Source organism: Rhinopithecus bieti, unplaced genomic scaffold (assembly GCF_001698545.2).
Source record: "Rhinopithecus bieti isolate Rb0 unplaced genomic scaffold, ASM169854v2 scaffold_39870, whole genome shotgun sequence".
NCBI classification, from domain to species: Eukaryota; Metazoa; Chordata; class Mammalia; order Primates; family Cercopithecidae; genus Rhinopithecus; species Rhinopithecus bieti.
The window spans coordinates 360,271-380,683 of NW_016817144.1; the positions used below are offsets into that span (position 1 = coordinate 360,271).

Genomic DNA, 20,413 nt, shown 5'->3' on the forward strand with positions numbered 1-20,413 from the left:
AAAAAAAAAAAAAAAAAAAAGAAAAAAGAAAAATTATATAATGCAAAAATCACCAGCTGGGAGACACATATCAATCAACATTTAATCAATGTTTTCATTAAATATTTTTTAGAACCAGAGAGACATCAGAGAACACTTAATTTGGCGTTTTGAAACATATACCACAAGGAATATGTGTTTGTCAAATGCAGCTCTGGATTAAATGCAGGTTGTTGAACTCCCCAGATGATAATGTGAATTTTAAAGTTCCAAGAGGGGAGATGCAGTGCTTCCCAAAATTAAATTGACTCCCCTACCTCATTTTTTTCAGAGTTACTTTTGGGACTCATGTTCTGAGGAAAACATTAAGATCTCAATACAGAGGAAGCTGAGGCATAGTTATTGGCTGCACAGTTTGTGGCAAAGCCACAACTAGAGCTCAAATTCTCCAAAGATTTCCCTCAAAACAGTTGTTCACACCTTAGAGATATTCATCAGGTCAGTCTAATATATAACTGGTTACTGTCCACGTTGTAAGTACCAGTCTGAATTCTGACTTTTAGAAAATGAGTTTCTACCAGGTGGACCTGGAGAAAACAAGTCAATGAACAGGAAATGTGATGAAATAAAGAGGATCAGAAAGACGTGAAATCATGAAGTGTCCTTCTATCCCTTGATGAGTCATTTTTCCAGTTTTATTTCAGAATCTGGGAATGCAGAGGTCTTAACACACACCATGATTTCACTAACACGATGTACTTTTAGCCAGGGGACAAGGATGGGAGCTTGGTAGTCAGGGCAATATGATAGAAACAAAAAGATTTTGGTCTTTTGGGATAACCCATTTCATCCTCAGATAACTGAGTATCCATTTCTGTCAAGACCTCATATGACTCTATGCTTTCTTCAATCATCATGCTCAGAGGCTTTTTGGGATGTTATTTTAGTCAATGTTTTATAAGTGACTTTTAATTAGGTTACTTTCAGTATAACCAAAATACTTTTGAACAAGGCAAAAAAATGTTCAGTGCATTTTTATTTTGATAAATTTACTTACAAGTACTGGTACTTACTTAATCACTTCTTCATCAGAGATAACAGTTTCAATTTTCTGCTGGGGGTCTGCAAGCAAGGCCTCTAAACCACGAACAGCACCTTCCTTGAAGAGCACCAAGGGTTCTGTCCCTTGCACTGAAAGTATCCTATATACTTCAGCTGACAACTGGAAGAACATACACAATTTTAATTTTAATTCTAAAACAGTTTATACCTAATATAATAAGATAATGATATTTAGAGAAGGTTTTTTTTTTTTTTTTTGAGATGAAGTCTCGCTCTGTCGCCCAGGCTGGAGTGCAGTGATGCGATCTCGGCTTACTGCAAGCTCCGCCTCCTGGGTTCACGCCATCCTTCTGCCTCAGCCTCCTAAGTACGTGGGACTACAGGCACCCGCCACCACGCCCGGGTAATTTTTTTGTATTTTTAGTAGAGACGGGGTTTCACTGTGTTAGCCAGGATGGTCTCAATCTCCTGACCTCGTGATCCGCCCTCCTCGGCCTCCCAAAGTGCTGGGATTACAGGCTTGAACCACCACGCCCAGCCGCGGAGGCTTCTTTTTAAGTGACTGCTTTGTTTTCATTTTGATTTAGTTTTGCTTTGTAACTATGTATGGTTCCAAAATCTAACCTACAACACAAAACACATTTAGAAGTCTTAACTTTTTCTCTTATCCTCTCTACCTAGTCCCATCTTTAATCTGTAAGTTCATTTTTGGTTTACTCATTGTGACTACTAGAGGTTAGACTAAAACCTGGGTTTCTTAAAAATGGGGAAGATACAAATAAGCCATTCATGCAGAGGTACATGCAATTCTGGTGTTAGATAATAACTGATGCCACAATTAAAACTACAGCCCGCAATTCCAGAAAAAGCAGTTAACACCGTGTGTGAGGAAAACAACAACAAATAAACCCCCATTGTTTAAAATTCAGGATTATGTTATAAATTTCAAGGTAAATGAAAAGACTGGAGCCAGGGAACAGCACAGCTAGCTGGCTAGAAGTTTCAAGGATCCAGGCAACAACTGCATTATATCTGAATTAGCCCTCTTGTGAGCCACTTCTAAAATGTGCCAATTATATTTAGACATTTAGAACTGGAAAGAACTTTCAAGATTAACCTAGTTTAAGATACTCATTTTATAAGTAAGAAAAAATGCACACACTCTAGGTCATTAGTAGAACAAACACAGCTAGTCATCTTTTGATTTGATTTTTTACTGTATTATATGCCACTCTTAAAAATGTACAATACATGAAACTTGCAGGGTCTACCTATTCTAAGAAAGGGTACAGGAAGTTCATTTTGCGCTCACAAAAGACATACTCCAAACATCCAAACTCATGGAAATAAGTGTAAATTTCTCATTCATGAATTATATAAATCCTCATCTCCTTAACTCACGGAGACATGTTACCAAGATACACTGTAAGATAATTAGAATGAAAACCTCATTAGGACCTTAAGCTTATTTTCCCAGAAGTATTAAAATAAATAACACATACTTTATTATGAATGATTCTAATTCACCAATAAGCTAAATAAATATGTTGGAAAATTCAAACACTTACTGTAGCTTTAAACACTTTATCCAGGTTTACGTCTTCATTATTCCATATTCTTAAAACCTTAAATCAAAACATACTAGTTAAAAACTATTCTATTCTCCATTTACATATAATAAATACAAATAGTTAATAATCAACATTTATGTTGTATATATTATATAAAAGTTTTAAAACTCACCTTATTATCGTGTACAACAATATACTCTCTTGTTTGAAAGTTGCACACAGCTGGACATGTTATAATTTGACCTTGTTTCACTGACCAGCTCCCCAAGGGTTTATGATCAGAAACCTAATGAAATTAAGATAAATACAATATTAAGTCAAATATTAAAAGCAATTAAATTTATAATCAATAAAAGAAACCATTAAAATGACAGCATTTAAAAAATTTACTGGCCGGTTGCAGTGGCTTACGCCTGTTATTCCAGCACTTTGAGAGGTCAAGGTGGGCGAATCACAAGGTCAAGAGTTCAAGACCAGCCTGACCAACATGGTGAAACCCTGTCTCTACCAAAAATACAAAAATTAGCCAGGCGTGGTGGCGCGCGCCTGTAACCCCAGTTATTCCGGAGGCTGAAGCAGGAGAATCGCTTGAACCCAGGAGGCAGAGGTTGCAGTGAGCCGAGATTGCGCCACGGCGCTCCATCCACCTCGGCCTCCCAAAGCCCTGGAATTACAAGCACACGCCACCGAGTCCGGCTAATTTTTGTATTTTTAGTAGAGACAGCATTTCACCATGTTGGCCTGGCTGGTCTCGAACTCCTGAACCTCAAGTGACCCACCCACCTCGGCCTCCCAAAGTTCTGGGATTACAGGCGTGAGCCACCGCGCCCGGCCAAAACTTTAAAAGGGTAGTTAAAATGAAAATATAACTACGGGGCCGGGCGCGGTGGCTCAAGCCTGTAATCCCAGCACTTTGGGAGGCCGAGACGGGCGGATCACGAGGTCAGGAGATCGAGACCATCCTGGCTAATACGGTGAAACCCCGTCTCTACTAAAAAATACAAAAAACTAGCCGGGCGAGGTGGCGGGCGCCTGTAATCCCAGCTACTCCGGAGGCTGAGGCAGGAGAATAGCGTGAACCCGGGAGGCGGAGCTTGCAGTGAGCTGAGATCCGGCCACTGCACTCAAGCCTGGGTGACAGAGCAAGACTCCGTCTCAAAAAAAAAAAAAAAAAAAAGAAAATATAACTACGTTCCTAAATAAGTAAATAAACAACCCTTTGTTAAAAAACAATAGTACATTTAAAATTGATTATATTATGCCTCTGAATAGAGGCATGGGAAGTTATGCCTTTGAACAGGGGCATGGGAAATTAAGTAGACATCTGGGATCATGTCTATCCAACTCCAATCAGTCGCTGTATTCCTATGTAGGAACTGCAAAACTGTAAACGTACTTGACAGCCCAAGTAAAACCCAAGAGTCAGCAGAGTCAAAACAGTACAGGGAGCTGTTGGCAACCTGTTCTCGAAACGTCAAAGCAGATAGCTAACTGCTTTAAAACATAGAAAACTATGTTCAGCAGCCCAGATAAAAGTAACTGCTTTCCATGCGACCACCAAAAGCAAGCTTAGGAAGTGTTCCCTATCAGGCTTTAGGCTGAAATGGGGGCAGGACTTGCAGATTTTCCTGGGACTCAACTCCAGGATGCACAGCGTGAACCAGAGATGCCAACAGACAAGACACTTGGAGTCAAGATTCTTACCGAGCTATCAAGAAAGTCCCTCACCCTCTAAAACTGTCCCTCCCTACAAAGAGAGGGGTGTGAAGTGTAGACACAGGGCTAAACCACTATTCCCACTCTTGTCAGTGTCATCCTATCCCGCCCAACCAATCTCCGTTCCATCCTCCCGCGGGCAGCTAAGATGATAAAGACCCCAGGAGGGAATCTTAGCAATACCATCTCCGCCAGTTCCGAAGCAAAAGCACAGGTTCTCTTTCTTTTCCGAGTCTAACCCACGTGCACTCAGACGCTCTGCCCTTGCAAGTCGGAAATACGCCTTTACAGGAAGGCAAGCAAGCCAGATTCTAGACCTCACTCAGCGTCCCCGACAGGCCCAGCCGGGTCTCTGTTAACCCTTCTCCACGATCTCTTTCTGAAGCTGTGAGAAACTGCAGCTCGAGCTCCGCGCTCAGAAAGGGACGAGAAGGCAGTCGGGGCGCTCCCAATCCTACTGCTTTCACCTTATAGAGGATGACTGTCCTGCCGCTGTCTGTCACTAGAAACTGGTCTGTTTCGTCGCTCTGCTCCACGCCTAGTAGTCCTTCAGGCCCGGCGCTCAGGACTATCGAAGACAACGTGAATTCTTCCTCCAGCGCTGCCATTTTGAGCAAACCTAAGTACGGCCGCGCTCCCTCCCGGCAGGCCTCGCGCTTTCTCTCGCGAGAATGAACGAGCCTGAGGGGGCGAGTGTTTGCCAAACCAGGAACCTGCTCTCGCAGCCTGCGACCCCTGGCGGGCGGAAGGAGCGAGCGTGACTGTGAATTCAGCCAGGTGGGCGGAGCCGGCTTGCGCCAGACTCCGCCTCCAGAGACCACGCCTCCCCGAGTCCCGGATGTGCTCCGGGAAGGGATAGGGTAGGCGCGGAAGTGTTGCTTACTGGGTTCTGAGTCGGCTGCCTGCCGTTCTAGTTGGGGTTTTGTGAGACTGTGGGATGGGTCTACGGAGTGGTCGAATATAAATAAAGTAGATTTTTTTTTTTAATTCTAAGGGAACTCCCCAGGAATTCCTCCCACGGCCTTGTGGAACTATCTGCCAAAGAAAAAATATTTATCTCTGTAGGTAAACGCCCGATAACGTACTGTTCCTACGTGAAATGCTTAATTCCTACCAAGTTTCTTGGAACCCTGTAGAGATCTCCAGTCTCTTCAGTCTTTCAGGCCTTCTGAGTTCTCTGACTCCCCTTCTCTTAGCCCCCGTGGGTAAAGTCTTTCCTCAGCTCACAGGAAATTCAAACTAGTTTGATGAAGGTGAAGTTGAAGTTCCGCTGTGCGATTTTGGCAAAGTTTTATTTCCGAGAGAAATCTATGTTTCTAAGATAAGCATGGCAGATTAAATCAATAATGTTAAATAAATGAATAAAGATAAATTGTGATGTTCTTAGGGAGAAACCGTTTAATAGACAATTACTAATCAAATGTACCCAGTGTGACAAAGTGCCTCGGTTTAGATTTGAGCATCCACCAGAACGCCATGTGTGGTGTTTCTCATTGCCCCAACATGACAACATGGGCAGAAGGAGAATATTCAGCTACTGTGAAGGAATCAAATATAGTCAATTTTTATAAAGCTAGTAGGTCTTTTGTTGTTCAAAAGTAGTGGCATTATGGCTCACTGCAGCCTCTAACTCTTGGGCTAAATAAAGCAATCCTCCTGCTTCAGCCTCCCGAATAACTGGGACTACAGGCATCCATCACCGCATCCGGCTGATTTTTGTATTTTTTGCAGACATGGAGTCTTGCTTTGTTGCCCAGGATGATCTTGAACTCTGATAATCTTTTAATTTTTAGGCTGGGTTGTGAGATCAGGAGGATGTAGTTTATTATTATGCTTCATAACTTAGTTTTGTGATAGGTGGTAAGAAGAAAAACATTAAGCTCAGAAGGGGAGATAAAGTGTGGATGTGTGGGGAGGAAGGAGTGGTCTGTGTATGTGAAATTTTAACTAGGATGACCACAGGCCTCCTTGAGAGGATGTCTTTTTTTTTTTTTTTTTTTGAGACGGGGTCTCACTCTATTGCCCAGGCTGGAGTGTAGTGACACAGTCTCAACTCACTGCAATCTCTGCTTCCTGGACTTAAGTTATCCTCCCATCTCAGCCTCCCGAGTAGCTGGGACTACAGACACGCACCACCGTGCCCAGCTAATTTTTGTATTTTTTTGTAGAGATGAGGTTTCACCATATTGCCCAGGCTAATCTTGAACTCCTGGGCTGACATGGTCCTCCCACCTTGGCCTCCTGGAGTGCTGGGATTACAGAGCCACAGTGCCTGGCCCAAGGGTATCTTTTGAGGAATGACATGAAGGATGGGAGGGAGCTAATCATGCAGTTAACTAAGATAAGAGCATTCTCAGTAGCAAGTGCCCCTGGGGCACCAACAGGGAGATGTCCTGGAAGTCGCAGTTACTGTAGTTATCAGGTGAGAGGTGATGAGGGCACCATCGGTAGCAAAGGCTTTTCTTTCTGCCATGCCTAAAATAAGCCTTGTTCTTCATTTCGTAAACTCAGCAACCTATTTGTTTCCTTTTTAATCATAGTTTGTAATTTTTTAAAAATTTGTTTACTCACCCACTGAGTCTCCCCAACTATGTCATAAGCTTCTTTCCGTTAAAGGGTTCCTGTCTGTCATATTCACCCTTGCATCCCCATTTCCTAGCACTTAGTAGGCACTCAGCAGAAATGTACTGCTGGTTGATGAATGACTTCACATTTTTTAAAAATTTATTTTTATTTATAAAATTGAGATGGGGTCTCGCTATGTTGCCAAGGCTGGTCTCGAACTCCTGAGCTCAAGGAATCTGCCTGCTCCAGCCTCCCAAAGTGCTGGGATTACAGGTGTGATCCACCGTGCCTGGCTGACTTAACTTTTTTTTTCTTTCTTTCTTTTTTTTTTTTTTTGAGACAGAGTCTTGCTCTGTTGCCAGGCTAGAGTGCAGTGGTGCAATCTTGGCTCACTGCAACCTCTGCCTCCCAGGTTCAAGCAATTCTCCTGCCTCAGCCTCCCGAGTAGCTGGGACTACAGGTGTGCACCACCACGCCTGGCTAATTTTTTCTATTTTAGTAGAGATGGAGTTTCACCGTGTTGGCCAGGATGGTCTCAATCTCCTAACCTCATGATCTGCCCGCCTTGGCCTCCCAAAGTGCTGGAATTACAGGCGTGAGCCACTGCACCTGGCCTTTTTTTTCTTTTTTGAGACAGAGGTTCACTCTTGTCACCCAGGCTGGAGTGCAATGGCACAATCTCGGTTTTCTGCAACCTGCAACCTCCACCTCCCGGGTTCAAGCAATTCTCCTGTCTCAGCCTCCCGAGTAGCTGGGATTATAGTCGCCCACCACCACACCTGGCTAATTTTTGTATTTTTAGTAGAGACAAGGTTTCACCACCTTGGCCAGGTTGGTCTTGAATTTCTGACCTCGGGTGATCCACCCGCCTCAGCCTCCCAAAGTACTGGGATTACAGGTGTGAGCCACCACGCCTGGCCACTTCACATTTTCGTATTCATGACACCAGCAATTGTCCGTGATCCATACAAAGAGCTTAATACATGTTTGTTGAATAAGTCACACTTAACTTTGCAAGCTAGGGTAATAAATAGAATGTGGACTTGATCCATTAAGGGAAAGTAAAACTTCCTGGTTGACAGAGCTGGAACTGCGCTTGCATATTCGTCTGTAAATTTGAGTCTAAGTTTGGTAAACTATTAAAGGAGATCGCAGTCCTTTCTGGAAAGCTATAATAAGGGAACTAGGAGTCTCCTGCAACCAAGCCTAAGCTAGGAATGGGTCAGGAGGTGTTCCATTTGCGACGTGCATCCGTCAAGGTCAATGAGCAAGAAGAGGGTCTGGCAATCCCTCGCTTGTTAGAGACATTTAAGGCTGGTCTTCAAAGGCAACTGTGATCCTGTACATTTTACTGTGTCCTGTGGATGTTCTCTCTGGATTGTTTGTCATGTTTATGCTGCTTGGCTGCCTAGCTGTGAAGACTGGGGGAAGATATCGCCTCTCACATTCAATTCCTAGAATAGAATCAGATGATAAATATACAATGAATGAGTCTAAATATATAATGGGTAGGAAGGGAAGCCTGCTCATATTCAAAAGGGAGGATGTTACCCATTAGAAATTTGTCATGGAAGGTTGACAGCTGGTGACGTGTACATTGCATGAATGGGGTACAGTAAGTGCTTCATCAAAGGAATATTTGTAGAAGGACCATTCTGCAAAGAAAGTGGATGGTAGATATTTGTACGCCACCAAATCTCTATATGATTTGAAAGTTGTGGTGATTCTTAAATAAGATCTGAGATACTCTAAGATATGTTTTTCAGTTTCAGAAACTCAAAAAACCTTTGCGCTAAATGTTCAGACCATAGCAAATAATTGAACGATATTATCAGAATTTAGGCATATGCCCCTGAAGAAGTTTTCTGCCCAGCAAAAATCAGAGAGAGAGAGGATGAATCTAAGATCTTTTGTCATCCTTTGGGGCATACATTTCAACCGAGTGTTAGCGCCCTCCCAGTGGTGCCAAAACCCAATGACTGTATTTTAAATTTTTTTATTGTGCTAAAATATACATAACGTAAAATTGCCCTTTTAACCTTTTTAGCAACTTTTGTTTTGTTTTTTGTATTTTTAGTAAAGACACGGGTTTCACCATGTTGGCTAGGATGGTCTCCATCTCCTGACCTCGTGATCTGCCTGCCTCGACCTCCCAAAGACTTGGCCTGTTTTTTTTTTTTTTTTTTTTCTTTTTTTTTGAGAGGATCTCGCTCTGTCAGCCCAGGCGGAAGTGCAGTGGCCCCAGATCTTCAGCTCACATGCAAACTCGTGGCGGTGGCTCCCGAGTTTACGCCATTCTCCCTGCCTCAGCACCTCCCGAGTAGCTGGGCTACAGGCGCCCGCCACCTCGCCCGGCCTAGTTTTTTTTGTATTTTTTTTAGAGGTAGAGACCGGGGTTTCACCTGTGTTAGCCAGATGGCTCTCGATCTGCCTGACCTCGTGATCCGCCGCCTCGGCCGCTCCGCCAAAAGTGCTGGGACCAGCAGGCTTGAGCCACCCCCGCCGGCCCGGCCCTGGCCTGTCTTTCTTGTTTTCTTTTTATGTTGTCCAGGCTGGTCTTGAACTCCTGGGCTCAAGTGATCCTCCTGCCTTTCCTGCCTTGGCCTTCCCAGTAGCTGGGATTACAAGTGTGAGCCACAGCACCAGGCTGTTAACCTTTTTTTTTTTTTTTTTGAGACTGAGTCTCACTCTATCGCCCAGGCTGCAGTGCAGTGGCAGTATCTCGGCTCACTGCAACCTCCTCTTCCCAGGTTCAAGCGATTCTTGTGCCTCAGACTCCTGAGTAGCTGGGATTACAGGTACCCACCACCACCCAGCTAATTTTTGTATTTTTACTGGAGACAAGATTTCGCCATATTGGCCAGGATGGTCTTGAACCCCTGACCTCAAGTGATCCACCCACCTGGGCCTCTCAAAGTGCTGGGATTATAGGCATGAGCCACCAGGCCCGGCCTTTTAACCATTTTTAAGTGTACAGTTTTTTTTTTTTTTTTTTTTTGAGACGGAGTCTTGCTCTGCCGCCCAGGCTGGAGTGCAGTGGCCGGATCTCAGCTCACTGCAAGCTCCGCCTCCTGGGTTCACGCCATTCTCCTGCCTCAGCCTCCTGAGTAGCTGGGACTACAGGCGCCCGCCACGTTGCCCGGCTTGTTTTGTATTTTTTAGTAGAGACGGGGTTTCACCGTGTTAGCCAGGATGGTCTCGATCTCCTGACCTCGTGATCCGCCCGTCTCGGCCTCCCAAAGTGCTGGGATTACAGGCTTGAGCCACCGCGCCCGGCCAAGTGTACAGTTCTGTGGCATGAAGTACATTCACACTGTGTTGCAACCACAACCACCATTCATCTCCAGAACATTTTCATCTTCCCGAACTGAACCCATTAAACAATAACTCTCCATTCCCCCTTCTGCAGCCCCTGGTAACCACTATTCTACTTTCTGTCTCTCTGAATTTGACTCTTTAAGTACCATAGCTCAGATAAATGGAATCATAAAACATTTGTCCTTTTGTGTCTGCCTTATTTCACTTAGCACAACATCTTCAAGATTCATCCTGTCGTATCATGTGTCAGAATTTCCTTCCTTTTAAAGACTGACTGATATTCCATTGTATGGATATACCGCATTTTGCTCCTCCATTCTTCCATCCATGGACAGTTTGCTTCCTCTTGGCTATTGTGAATGATGCTGCTATGAACATGGGTATACAAATATCCCTTTGAGATCGTGCTTTCAGTTCTTTTTGCTATATAACAAGAAGTAGAATAGCTGGATCACATAGTAATTCCGTTTTTAATTTTTTGAGGAACCACCATGCTGTTTTGCACAGCAGCTGCACAATTTTGCATTTTTGTCAGAAGTACACAAGGGTTCCAATTTCTCCAAATCCTCATGAACAATTGTTATTTTCTGTTTTTGTTTTTGTTTTTTTTTGAGACGGAGTCTGGCTCTGTCACCCAGGCTGTAGTGCAGAGGCGTGATCTCAGCTCACTGCAACCTCCGCCTCCCGGGTTCAAGCGATCCTCCTGCCTCGGCCTCCCGAGGAGCTGGGATTACAGGCACGGGCCACCACGCCCAGCTAATTTTTGTATTTTTAGTAGAGACGGGGTTTCACCATGTTGGCCAGGATGGTCTTGATCTCCTGACCTCGTGATCTCCCTGCCTCAACCTCCCAAAGTGCTGGGATTACAGGCGTGAGCCAGTGCGCCTGGCCTAAAAAAAAAAGGGGAGTTTTAAGCTAAGGTCTTATTTCTATTTTGAAAAGATCACCCTGGCTCTCAAGGAGAGAATAGCTAGCTCATAGGGGATAAAAAGCAGAAGTAGAAATACCAGTTTTGAGGATACAAGAGATGGTGGCTTGTGGTAGGTGGTGATAGCGGAGATAGGGAAAAGTGGATCAATTCAGGATGTGATTTGGAGGGAGAGTCGACAGGGTGGCAGATGGGTTGAGTGTGACGGTGAGAGGGAGGGAGGAATCAAAGGTATGTTCTGCACATTTACCTTTAGTGACCAGGTGGATTGGGGTGTTCCTTACTGAAATGGGGAGTGGGAGATATGCAAAGGGTTGTTTGGAAAAGCCATACCCAAATTTCTATTTTGGCTGTGTTAAGTGAGATGCCAAATAAGCTGTATCCCATATGATGCTGGAGTTCCTGGCAGAGCCCAGGCGGGTGATATAGATTGAGGTATCATTGGCACATGATAGGAATCTAAAGCAGTGGGACTGGAGTAGGTCGCCAAGTACTGTGGATTTTATCTTCTAAACATAGCTCAACCTGTCTACCTCTCTCCTCCACTGCCCACCCCCACCCATTCCCAGTCCCGTCTCTTTCTTGGACCACAATAATTGCTCCCTGGTCTCCCTGCTTCTTTGTTGCCTTCTTCCAATCTATAGCCATTATGATCTATTAAAATTCAAATCCGATTATTCCACTCCCTGCTTAAAACCCTTTAATACCTCATTCTCAGGATGTGAGCAAAATCAAATCCTTACCTTGGCCTGCAAATAGGGTTGCCAAGTAGGATACGGGATGCCCAGTTAATCTGAATTTCAGATAATGAATCATTTTTTATTTTTAGGTATGTCCCATGCAGTTATTCACCACAGGATGCCCAGTTAATCTGAATTTCAGATAATAAATTTTATTTATTTATTTATTTTGAGACAGAATCTTGCTCTGTCATCCAGGCTGGAGTACAGTGGTGCAATCTTGGCTCACTGCAACCTCTGCCTCCCAGGCTCAAGCAATTCTCTCACCTCAGCCTCCCGAGTAGCTGGGATTACAGGCATGCGCCACCACAGCCTGGCTAATTTTTTTATTTTTAGTAGAGACAGGATTTCACCGTATTGGCCAGGCTGGTGTTGAACTCCTGACCTCAAGTGATCCACCCACCTTGGCCTCCCAAAGTGCTGGGATTACAGGCATGAGCCACCACACAGCCAATAATGAGTAATTTTTTATTTTTAGGTATGTCCTATGCGATTATTCACTGTTTATCTGAAATTAAATTTGACCTGGCATCTTGTATTTTTATTTGCTAAACCATAAGGGCTTTGTAAAACCTAGCCCCTACCATTTTTTCCTGGCTCATCCCTCTTCAGACATCTCTTGTCCTCTGACTCAAGCTGTATTCTTCAGAACCTGGAACAGGCTATGCCCCTCCCCCCACCTCAGTGCACATGCTATTTCCTTTCCTCCTTCATCTAGCTGCCACTCATCTTTTAGATCACAGCTTCTGCTGAACAGCCCTCTTTTCTTGTGGTATATGCTGTCCTAGCATGATGTAACGTTCCTTCATTGACCCTGTATCAAGTTGCAATTACACGCTTATTTGTGTGACTATGTAATTATTATGTGTCATTTCTACTAAATTCTGAGGTTAGATTTTTTTTTTTTAATTTTTAATTTTTTCATTTTTTGAGACGGAGTTTCACTCTTGTTGCCCAGGCTGGAGTACAATGGCAGGATCTCGGCTCAGTGCAACCTCCACCTCCTGGGTTTAAGTGATTCTCCTGCCTCGTGATTCTCCTGCCTCGGCCTCCGAAGTAGCTAGGATTATAGGTGCCCGCCACCATGCCTGACTAATTTTTGTATTTTTAGTAGAGGTGGAGTTTCACCATATTGGTCAGGCTGGTCTCGAACACTGAGATCACTGACCTCAAGTGATCTGCCCTCCTCAGCCTCCCAAAGTGCTGGGATTACAGGTGTGAGCCACTGCACCAGGCCCTCAATTTATTTTTGATCACTTTTGTACCATTCTCCTAGTGTCTAGTACATGATAGGCATTGTGGAAGGAAGGAAGCGAGGGAGGGAGGAAGAGAGGGAAGGGAGAAAAGAAAAAAGTAAAAGATGAAAATACCCGATTATAGAATAAGTTCTATCAGGACCAGAATGAGGAATGAGGATTAAAGGAGAAATCGGCCCTGAAAGCCAATTCATAGGGAGGGCACAGAGGGAATGCAGGCTGAAGGTAAAGCCCTTGGTCCAGCCTAGGAGGAGAGTGACTTGATATTTTGTCCCGATATGTTGGGGGTGGGGCTGAAGAAGTTTGAGGCTGTCTAAACACCTTCTTCTTTTCTTCTTCTTCTTTTTTTTTTTTTGAGATGGAGTCTCGCTCTGTCACCCAGGCTGGAGTGAAGTGGGTGCGATCTCAGCTCACTGCAACCTCTGCCTCCTGGATTCAAGCGATTCTCCGCCTCAGCCTCCCTAGAAGCTGGGATTATGGGTACTGACCATCACGCCTGGCTGTTTCTTTTTGTATTTTCAGTAGAGACGGAGTTTCGCCATGTTGGCCGGGCTGGTCTCGAACACCTGACCTCAAGTGACCCACCTGCCTTGGCCTCCCAAAGTGCTGGGATTACAGGCACAGGCCATTGTGCCTGGCCTTGCTTAAACCCTTCTACCCCTAAACTAAACGGGGGTGGGCACTGGTGAGTGTGTTTATGGAACTGCTGCCCGAAGAGAAGCTCAAATGGGTCTGGGCTCGGCTCACGGTTCAACGCTGTGGGAATCCTTTACCTTGATGTCCCCAGTGGGAGCCAGCATGAGGGTGCATGTGGATGAAAGACAACAGATGCACCTAAGTTCCTCCTTCTCAACCAGCCCTGCAAATAAATCGGTCCTATTCTTCACCTAAATGTCTAGTTGACTACCTTTTTTTTTTTTTGTATAAATGTATTTTTATAAATTGCTTAAGTTTTGTCTTAGCAATCAAGGGAGTAGAAAAGTAGCAAGACATTTGGTGCCATTGACACACACATCTCCAATTCTCTGCTAAAATTTTTTTGGAGGTGGTGCTGTCTTCATGGCAAATGTTAGCTTTATCTAGATTTTTTTTTTTTTTTGAGACGAGTCTCGCTCTGTCACCCAGGCTGGAGTGCATGCGGATCTCAGCTCACGCAAGCGCCGCCGCCCTTTACGCCATTCTCCTGCCTCAGCTCCCGAGTCGCTGGACTACAGGGCAGCCCGCCACCTCGCACCGGCTAGTTTTTTGTATGTTATTTTTTTAGTAGAGACGGGTTTCACCGTCTAGTTAGCCAGGATGGTCTCAAATCTCCTGAACCTCGTGATCCGCCCGGTCTCGGGCACTACCCAAAGTGCTGGGATTACAGGCTTGCAGCCACCGCGCCCAGGCTAGATTTTTTAAAGTAAGTTTTTTAATATTTGGCAAATGAAAAGATGGCTCATGCATTTAATAAAAGGGCTTTGTAGTTTATGTAGGTGTTTTTCTTGTCAAGATTTTTTTTTTCTGGAATTAAATTTAATTCAATCTCCAGTAAAATTAAATTTATTGTTTCTAAAAAAAGGTGACTTCTTTCCTGAGGTATATCCAATTAGTAGCTATCAATGCTATTAAAACCTGCTGTTAAAACTGGTGGCTCGGCTGGGCGCTGTGACTCATGCCTGTAATCCCAGCACTTTGGGAGGCCGAGGCGGGCGGAACACGAGGTCAGGAGATTGAGACCATCCTGGCTAGCATGGTGAAACCCCATCTCTACTAAAAATACAAAAAATTAGCCAGGTGTGGTGGCACGTGCCTGTAACCCCAGCTGCTCGGGAGGTTGAGGCAGGAGAATTGCTTGAACCCTGGAGGCAGAGGTTGCAGTGAGCCAAGATTGCGCCACTGCACTCCAGCCTGGGTGACAGAGTGAGACTCTGTCTCGAAACAAAACAAAACAAAACAACAACAAAAACTGGTGGCTCAGGCTTATAATCCCAGCACTTTGAGATGCCAAAGTGGGAGGATTGCTTGAAGCCAAGAGTTCAAAAGCAGCCTGGGCTTTGTTATCCAGACCCCATCTCTACAAAAAAAAGTTTTATTTAATTAGCTGGGTGAGGTGCTGTGTGCCTATAGTCCTATATTCAGGAGGCTGAGGCAGGAGGATCGCTGGAGCCCAGGAGTCCAAGGTTATAGTGAGCTATGAAGGTACCACTGCACTCTAGCGTCATTGGCGACAGAGCGAGAACCTGTCTCAACAAAACAAAACAAAATGATACACTCATAAAAGAGCTGTGTTTCTGAGGGCGGTTTGAAGGCTAGTTGTTTTGAACTCAGATTGTATTTTCTTGGTGGCAGTGCTGAGCAGGGAAACTAGGTTCTCAGCTCGGCCAGTAAACTTGCCTAGTGCAGCTAAAGGCTGATCAATACCGCCTTCACATTTGCATTGGAAACCCCAATGACCATGGTTCAACAGGAAGACCTTTTTAGAGTTTCCACTTGGGTTATCAGGAAAACATCTTTATCTGCTGGAAACTAGATAAGGAGAGGTGGCTCCGCCTGTCCCGCTGGAGGCGAGGAAACCACAGAAAAACCAGGAGTGGAGAGGTGAGTTTGAGGGTAATTGTTGGAGACCCAGTGTTGGGCATTATGGCAGCTGAGATCATGGTTAAGGAGCCATTGTGTGGACGGGTCATTAATAACTCAGATGAGTGAGTTGGAGACCACCTATTATTTAAAGGAAGGTAAAAAAGCAAAGGCCTAAAATTGGGAGGGAAGAGAAGAATACTATGTGAAATCTTAGAGGTCCCTTTGATGGCTCTCAGGGCTTCCTCTGGGAAGAAAGGCTCTCAGATTGTCCCTTAAGGAAACTTGGAGGTATTCTACCTTTTTTTTTGACACAGGGTGTCGCTCTGTCACCCAGGCTGGAGTGCAGTGACCCAGTCACGGCTCACTGCAGCCTCAACCTCCCTGGCTCAAACAATCCTTACACCTCAGCCACCTGAGTAGCTGGGACTACTGGTGTGCTTCACCATGCCCAGCTAATTTTTTAAAAAATTATTTATTTATTTATTTTGGTAGAGACTATGTCTCCCTATATTGCCCAGGCTGATCTCAGAAGTCCTGAGCTCAAGTGATCCTCCTGCCTCAGACTCCAAGTGCCGGGATTACAGGTGTGAGCTACTGTGCCAGGCCTGGTATTTTACTTTTTAAACCATTTTTTCCTTGGGTTTCATTTAAAGCATCAAGAAAGGTGCTTGGGGAGGGGAAAAAAGAGCCTACCCAAAACACTGAAAATAATTGATTCGTATTTGGATCCAGAATTGAAGATGCTTGTTTTCAAACAAGTAGGCTACTCGGGGTATGTTTGGTTTAGTTTCATATAAAAGGAATTACTGAAGAGTCTCAGTGAGGCTGTGGTAGGTATTATTTAGCAAATCCAATTAACAAAATGTTGGCCTTTTTAGTTAAACTTCTTTTTTTTTTTTTTTTTTTTTTTTTTTGAGACGGAGTCTCGCTCTGTCACCCAGGCTGGAGTGCAGTGGCCAGATCTCAGCTCACTGCAAGCTCCGCTTCCCGGGCTCACGCCATTCTCCTGCCTCAGCCTCCCGAGTAGCTGGGACTACAGGCGCCTGCCACCTCGCCCGGTTAGTTTTTTGTAGTTTTAGTAGAGACAGGGTTTCACCGTGTTAGCCAGGATGGTCTTGATCTCCTGACCTCGTGATCCGCCCGTCTCGGCCTCCCAAAGTGCTGGGATTACAGGCTTGAGCCACCGCACCCGGCCTGGTTAAACTTCTGTGTATTCACCAGATCTGTCTCAAAAGTCGTCCATCGGCTTGGCAAGGGTGTTTTGTCATGCTAAAAAGCTTTTTCATTTAGATGCAAATTAGAACTAGTATATCAGAAAAAAGAGAAGCTTTTGACATTTTTATATTCTGACAATAACAGGTCATGTTACTTAAAAGCATCTGAATATAAAACACTATTGACCCACCAGATGATCCGAAATTAGCCAATTTTGTGTGTGTGTTTAATGATCTAAGCACCCTCATTTAGTTGTCTTTAGAGGAGTAAAACATGAATTATTTTTACAACTTGCATGCGTGAAAACAAAGCAGGTTTTGCAGGTTTGACTTCATTTGTGCAGTTCTTTTCAAACAGAACCATATTTTACCTTATTCTTAATTTTTTATTTTTTGTTTTTATTTTTGAGACAGGGTCTTGCTCTGTCTCCCAGGCTAGAGTGCAGTGGTGCGATCATAGCTCACTGCAGCTTTGAACTCCTGGGCTCAAGCGATCTTCTCATCTCAGCCTCCTGAGTAGCTGTGACTACAGGCCTATGCCACCATGTTCGGCTAATTTTTAAACTTTTTGTAGAGATGAGGTCTCACGATGTTGCCCAGGCTGCTCTCAAACTCCTGAGCTCAAGTAATCCTCCTGCCTTGGCTTCCCAAATTGCTGGGATTACAGGCATGAGCCACTACCCTCGGCCTAGAGCTACCGTTGAAACTTGCCTGTGCATTCTGTTTTTCTCATGATTTTTCAGCCGCAGCTTCCATCACCTACTGACAATCTCATTTTTACATATTTGCCATTCAAATTTAATATGTGCCAGCTGTTATTAATGGTAGTGTTGCTACATTTGAAGAAACAGAGGCTCAGAGGGATGAAGTCACTTGTCCAGCATCACACAGCATTGGAAAAATGTCTGTTGTCTAATAACTAGAAAAGGTCTCCTTGGGTGTGGTGGTGGCTCATGCCTATAATATCAGCACTTTGGGAGGTCAAGGTGGGAGGATCACTTGAGCCTAGGAATTTGAGACCAGCCTAGGCAATATGGTGTCTACAAAAATTGAAAAAATTAGCCAGGTGTGGTGGCCCGTGCTTGTGGTCCCAGCTATTCAGGAGGCTGAGGTGGGAGAATAGCTTGAGCCCGGGAGGTTGAGGTCACAGTGAGCCATGTTTGTGCCACTGCACTCCAGCCTGGGTGACAGAGCCAGATCCTGTCTCAAAAGAAAAAAAATAAGAACAAGGAAATACCTGTTTTCTAATAATTAGAGAACGTCTGCTTACTAGTGCAGCATTCCTATAGTTTGGTTTGTTTGTTCCTTCTAAATCTCCTGTTGAATTTTTTTTTTTTTTTGAGATGGAGTCTTGCTGTGTTGCCCGGGCTGGAGTGCAATGGTGAAATCTCAGCTCACTGCAACCTCCACCTCCCAGATTCAAGTGATTCTCCTGCCTCAGCCTCCCGAATAACTGGGATCACAGGCACCTGCCACCATGCCTGGCTAATTTTTTTGTGTTTTTGGTAAAGGCAGGGTTTCACCATGTTGGCCAGACTGGTCTTGAACTCCTCACCTCAAGTGATCCGCCTGCCTTGGCCTCCCAAAGTTCTGGGATTACAGGTGTGAGCCACCGGGCCCGGCTGGTGTACTACTAGTTATACAAGATGTTATCATCAGGGGAGGCTGGGTGAAGGGTGTACAGGCCATCCTGTATACTTCTTTGTAACTTCCTGTGAATCTATAATTATTTCAAAATAATTAAAATAAATACCCAACACTGACAACAAAACAGTAAACACTGGGCCGGGTGAGGTGGCTCACACCTGTAATCCCAGCACTTTGGGAGGCTGAGGCGGGTTGATCACCTGAGGTCAGGAGCTCAAGACCAGCCCGGCCAACATGGTGAAACTCCATCTCTACCAAAATACAAAAATTAACCGAGTGTGGTGGTGCGTGCCTGTAATCCCAGCTACTTGGGAGACTGAGGTGGGAGAATTGCTTGAACCCTGGAGGCAGATGTTGCAGTGAGTCAAGATCGTGCTATTACACTCCAGCCTGGGCGACAGAAGGAGAATCTGTCTCAAAAAAAAAAAAAAAAAAGCTAATATGATAGTGAATAAGTCTCATGAGAGACTTATACATATATATACAAATTGTATATACTTAAATATACATAAATTTTATGTATATTTTATGACAATAAAAATATTTAATTGAAATTTAATTTTAAAATTAAATTAAAATGCCCCCAAAAATGTTTGAGAGTTGTGATGAATGTGTTAGACAGTAGCAGAAAAAAGTTGAGGTGGCTGTCTGCCTCTGTGAACATTTTTTCATTTTTGAAAGTAAAGATTTTGGGAGATTGGGGTAAGGGGATGGCAGCAGGAGAGAGTCCTGTAGTGATGGAACAGTTTTGTATCTTAATTATAGTGATAGCTGCGTGAGGCTATGTTGATGAGGAAATTGCATAGAACTATATGCCTACACATGCGTACACACACACACACACACACACACACACATGAGTGCATGTAAATGTGGTGAAAAAAATTTATTTTGAGATAGGGTCTTGCTCTGTTGCCCAGGTTAGAGTGCAGTGGTGTGATCTCAGCTCACTGCAACTTCTGCCTCCCAGGCTCAAGTGATCCTCCCACCTCAGCCTCCCAGGTAGCTGTGACTACAGGCATGCACTACCACAGCTAGCCAATATTTTTGTACTTTTTGTAGAGAGGCTGGGTGAAGGGTGTGAATCTATAGTTATTTCAAAATAATTAAAATAAACACCCAACACTGACAATAAAACAGTAAACACTGGGCCGGGTGAGGTGGCTCACGCTTGTAATCCCAGCATTTTGAGGGGCTGAGCCAGGTGGATCACTTGAGGTCAGTAGTTTGAGACCAGCCTGGCCAACATGGTGAAACCCTGTCTCTAATAAAAATAAAAATTACAAAAATTAGCTGGGCATGGTGGCGTGTGCCTATAATCCTAGCTACTTAGAGGCCGAGGCAGGAGAATCACTTGAACTCGGGAAGTGGAGGTTGCAATGTGCTGAGATCATGTCACTGCACTCCAGCCAGGGATACAGAACAAGACTCCGTCTCAAAAAAAAAAAAAAAGTAAACACTGCAGTCAGATTCCAAACTAACCTGAGCGTAAATTTTATACCTTGTCCTTCCTTGCTATGTATGAGAAATGAGCATAGTATGCTCGTGGTGGAGAATTCTCTATTTCTCAGGAATGGCTTGCGCATGGCTGAAAAGAGTGCTATGTACTGACTGTTTCTTCCCCTTTTTGGAGCACATGTGCGATCTATCATTGCGTTGCTTCCCAAGAAGTTAAATCAAAGACTTAGGAAGGACTCTGCTTTGTCCTTACCAAAGTTCTGCTAGAATCTGGGAATTACTGATTCTAAAATAACAGTAGGAGAGCTGGAGTTTTTTTTTCTTTTCTTTTCTTTTTTTTTAAAACTGATTCCTTCTTGGTTCAAAAAAAAAAAAAAAAAAAAAAAAAAAAAAAAAA

General features: G+C 44.2%; 1 protein-coding gene across 1 annotated transcript in view; it reads right to left on the reverse strand.

The window, feature by feature from the left end:
* The window catches only part of NOL11 (nucleolar protein 11), a 28,011-nt gene extending 22,945 nt beyond the window's left edge, over positions 1–5,066 (reverse strand). Inside the window, exons 1-4 of the mRNA XM_017855821.1 lie at positions 4,796–5,066; positions 2,785–2,898; positions 2,610–2,666; positions 1,053–1,201 (exon numbers count right to left, since the gene is read on the reverse strand). Of these exons, the coding sequence (XP_017711310.1) occupies positions 1,053–1,201; positions 2,610–2,666; positions 2,785–2,898; positions 4,796–4,936 (461 nt within the window). The 5' untranslated portion in view covers positions 4,937–5,066. The remainder of the gene's footprint in view (positions 1–1,052; positions 1,202–2,609; positions 2,667–2,784; positions 2,899–4,795) is intronic.
* Between the last annotated feature and the right edge of the window lie 15,347 nt (positions 5,067–20,413).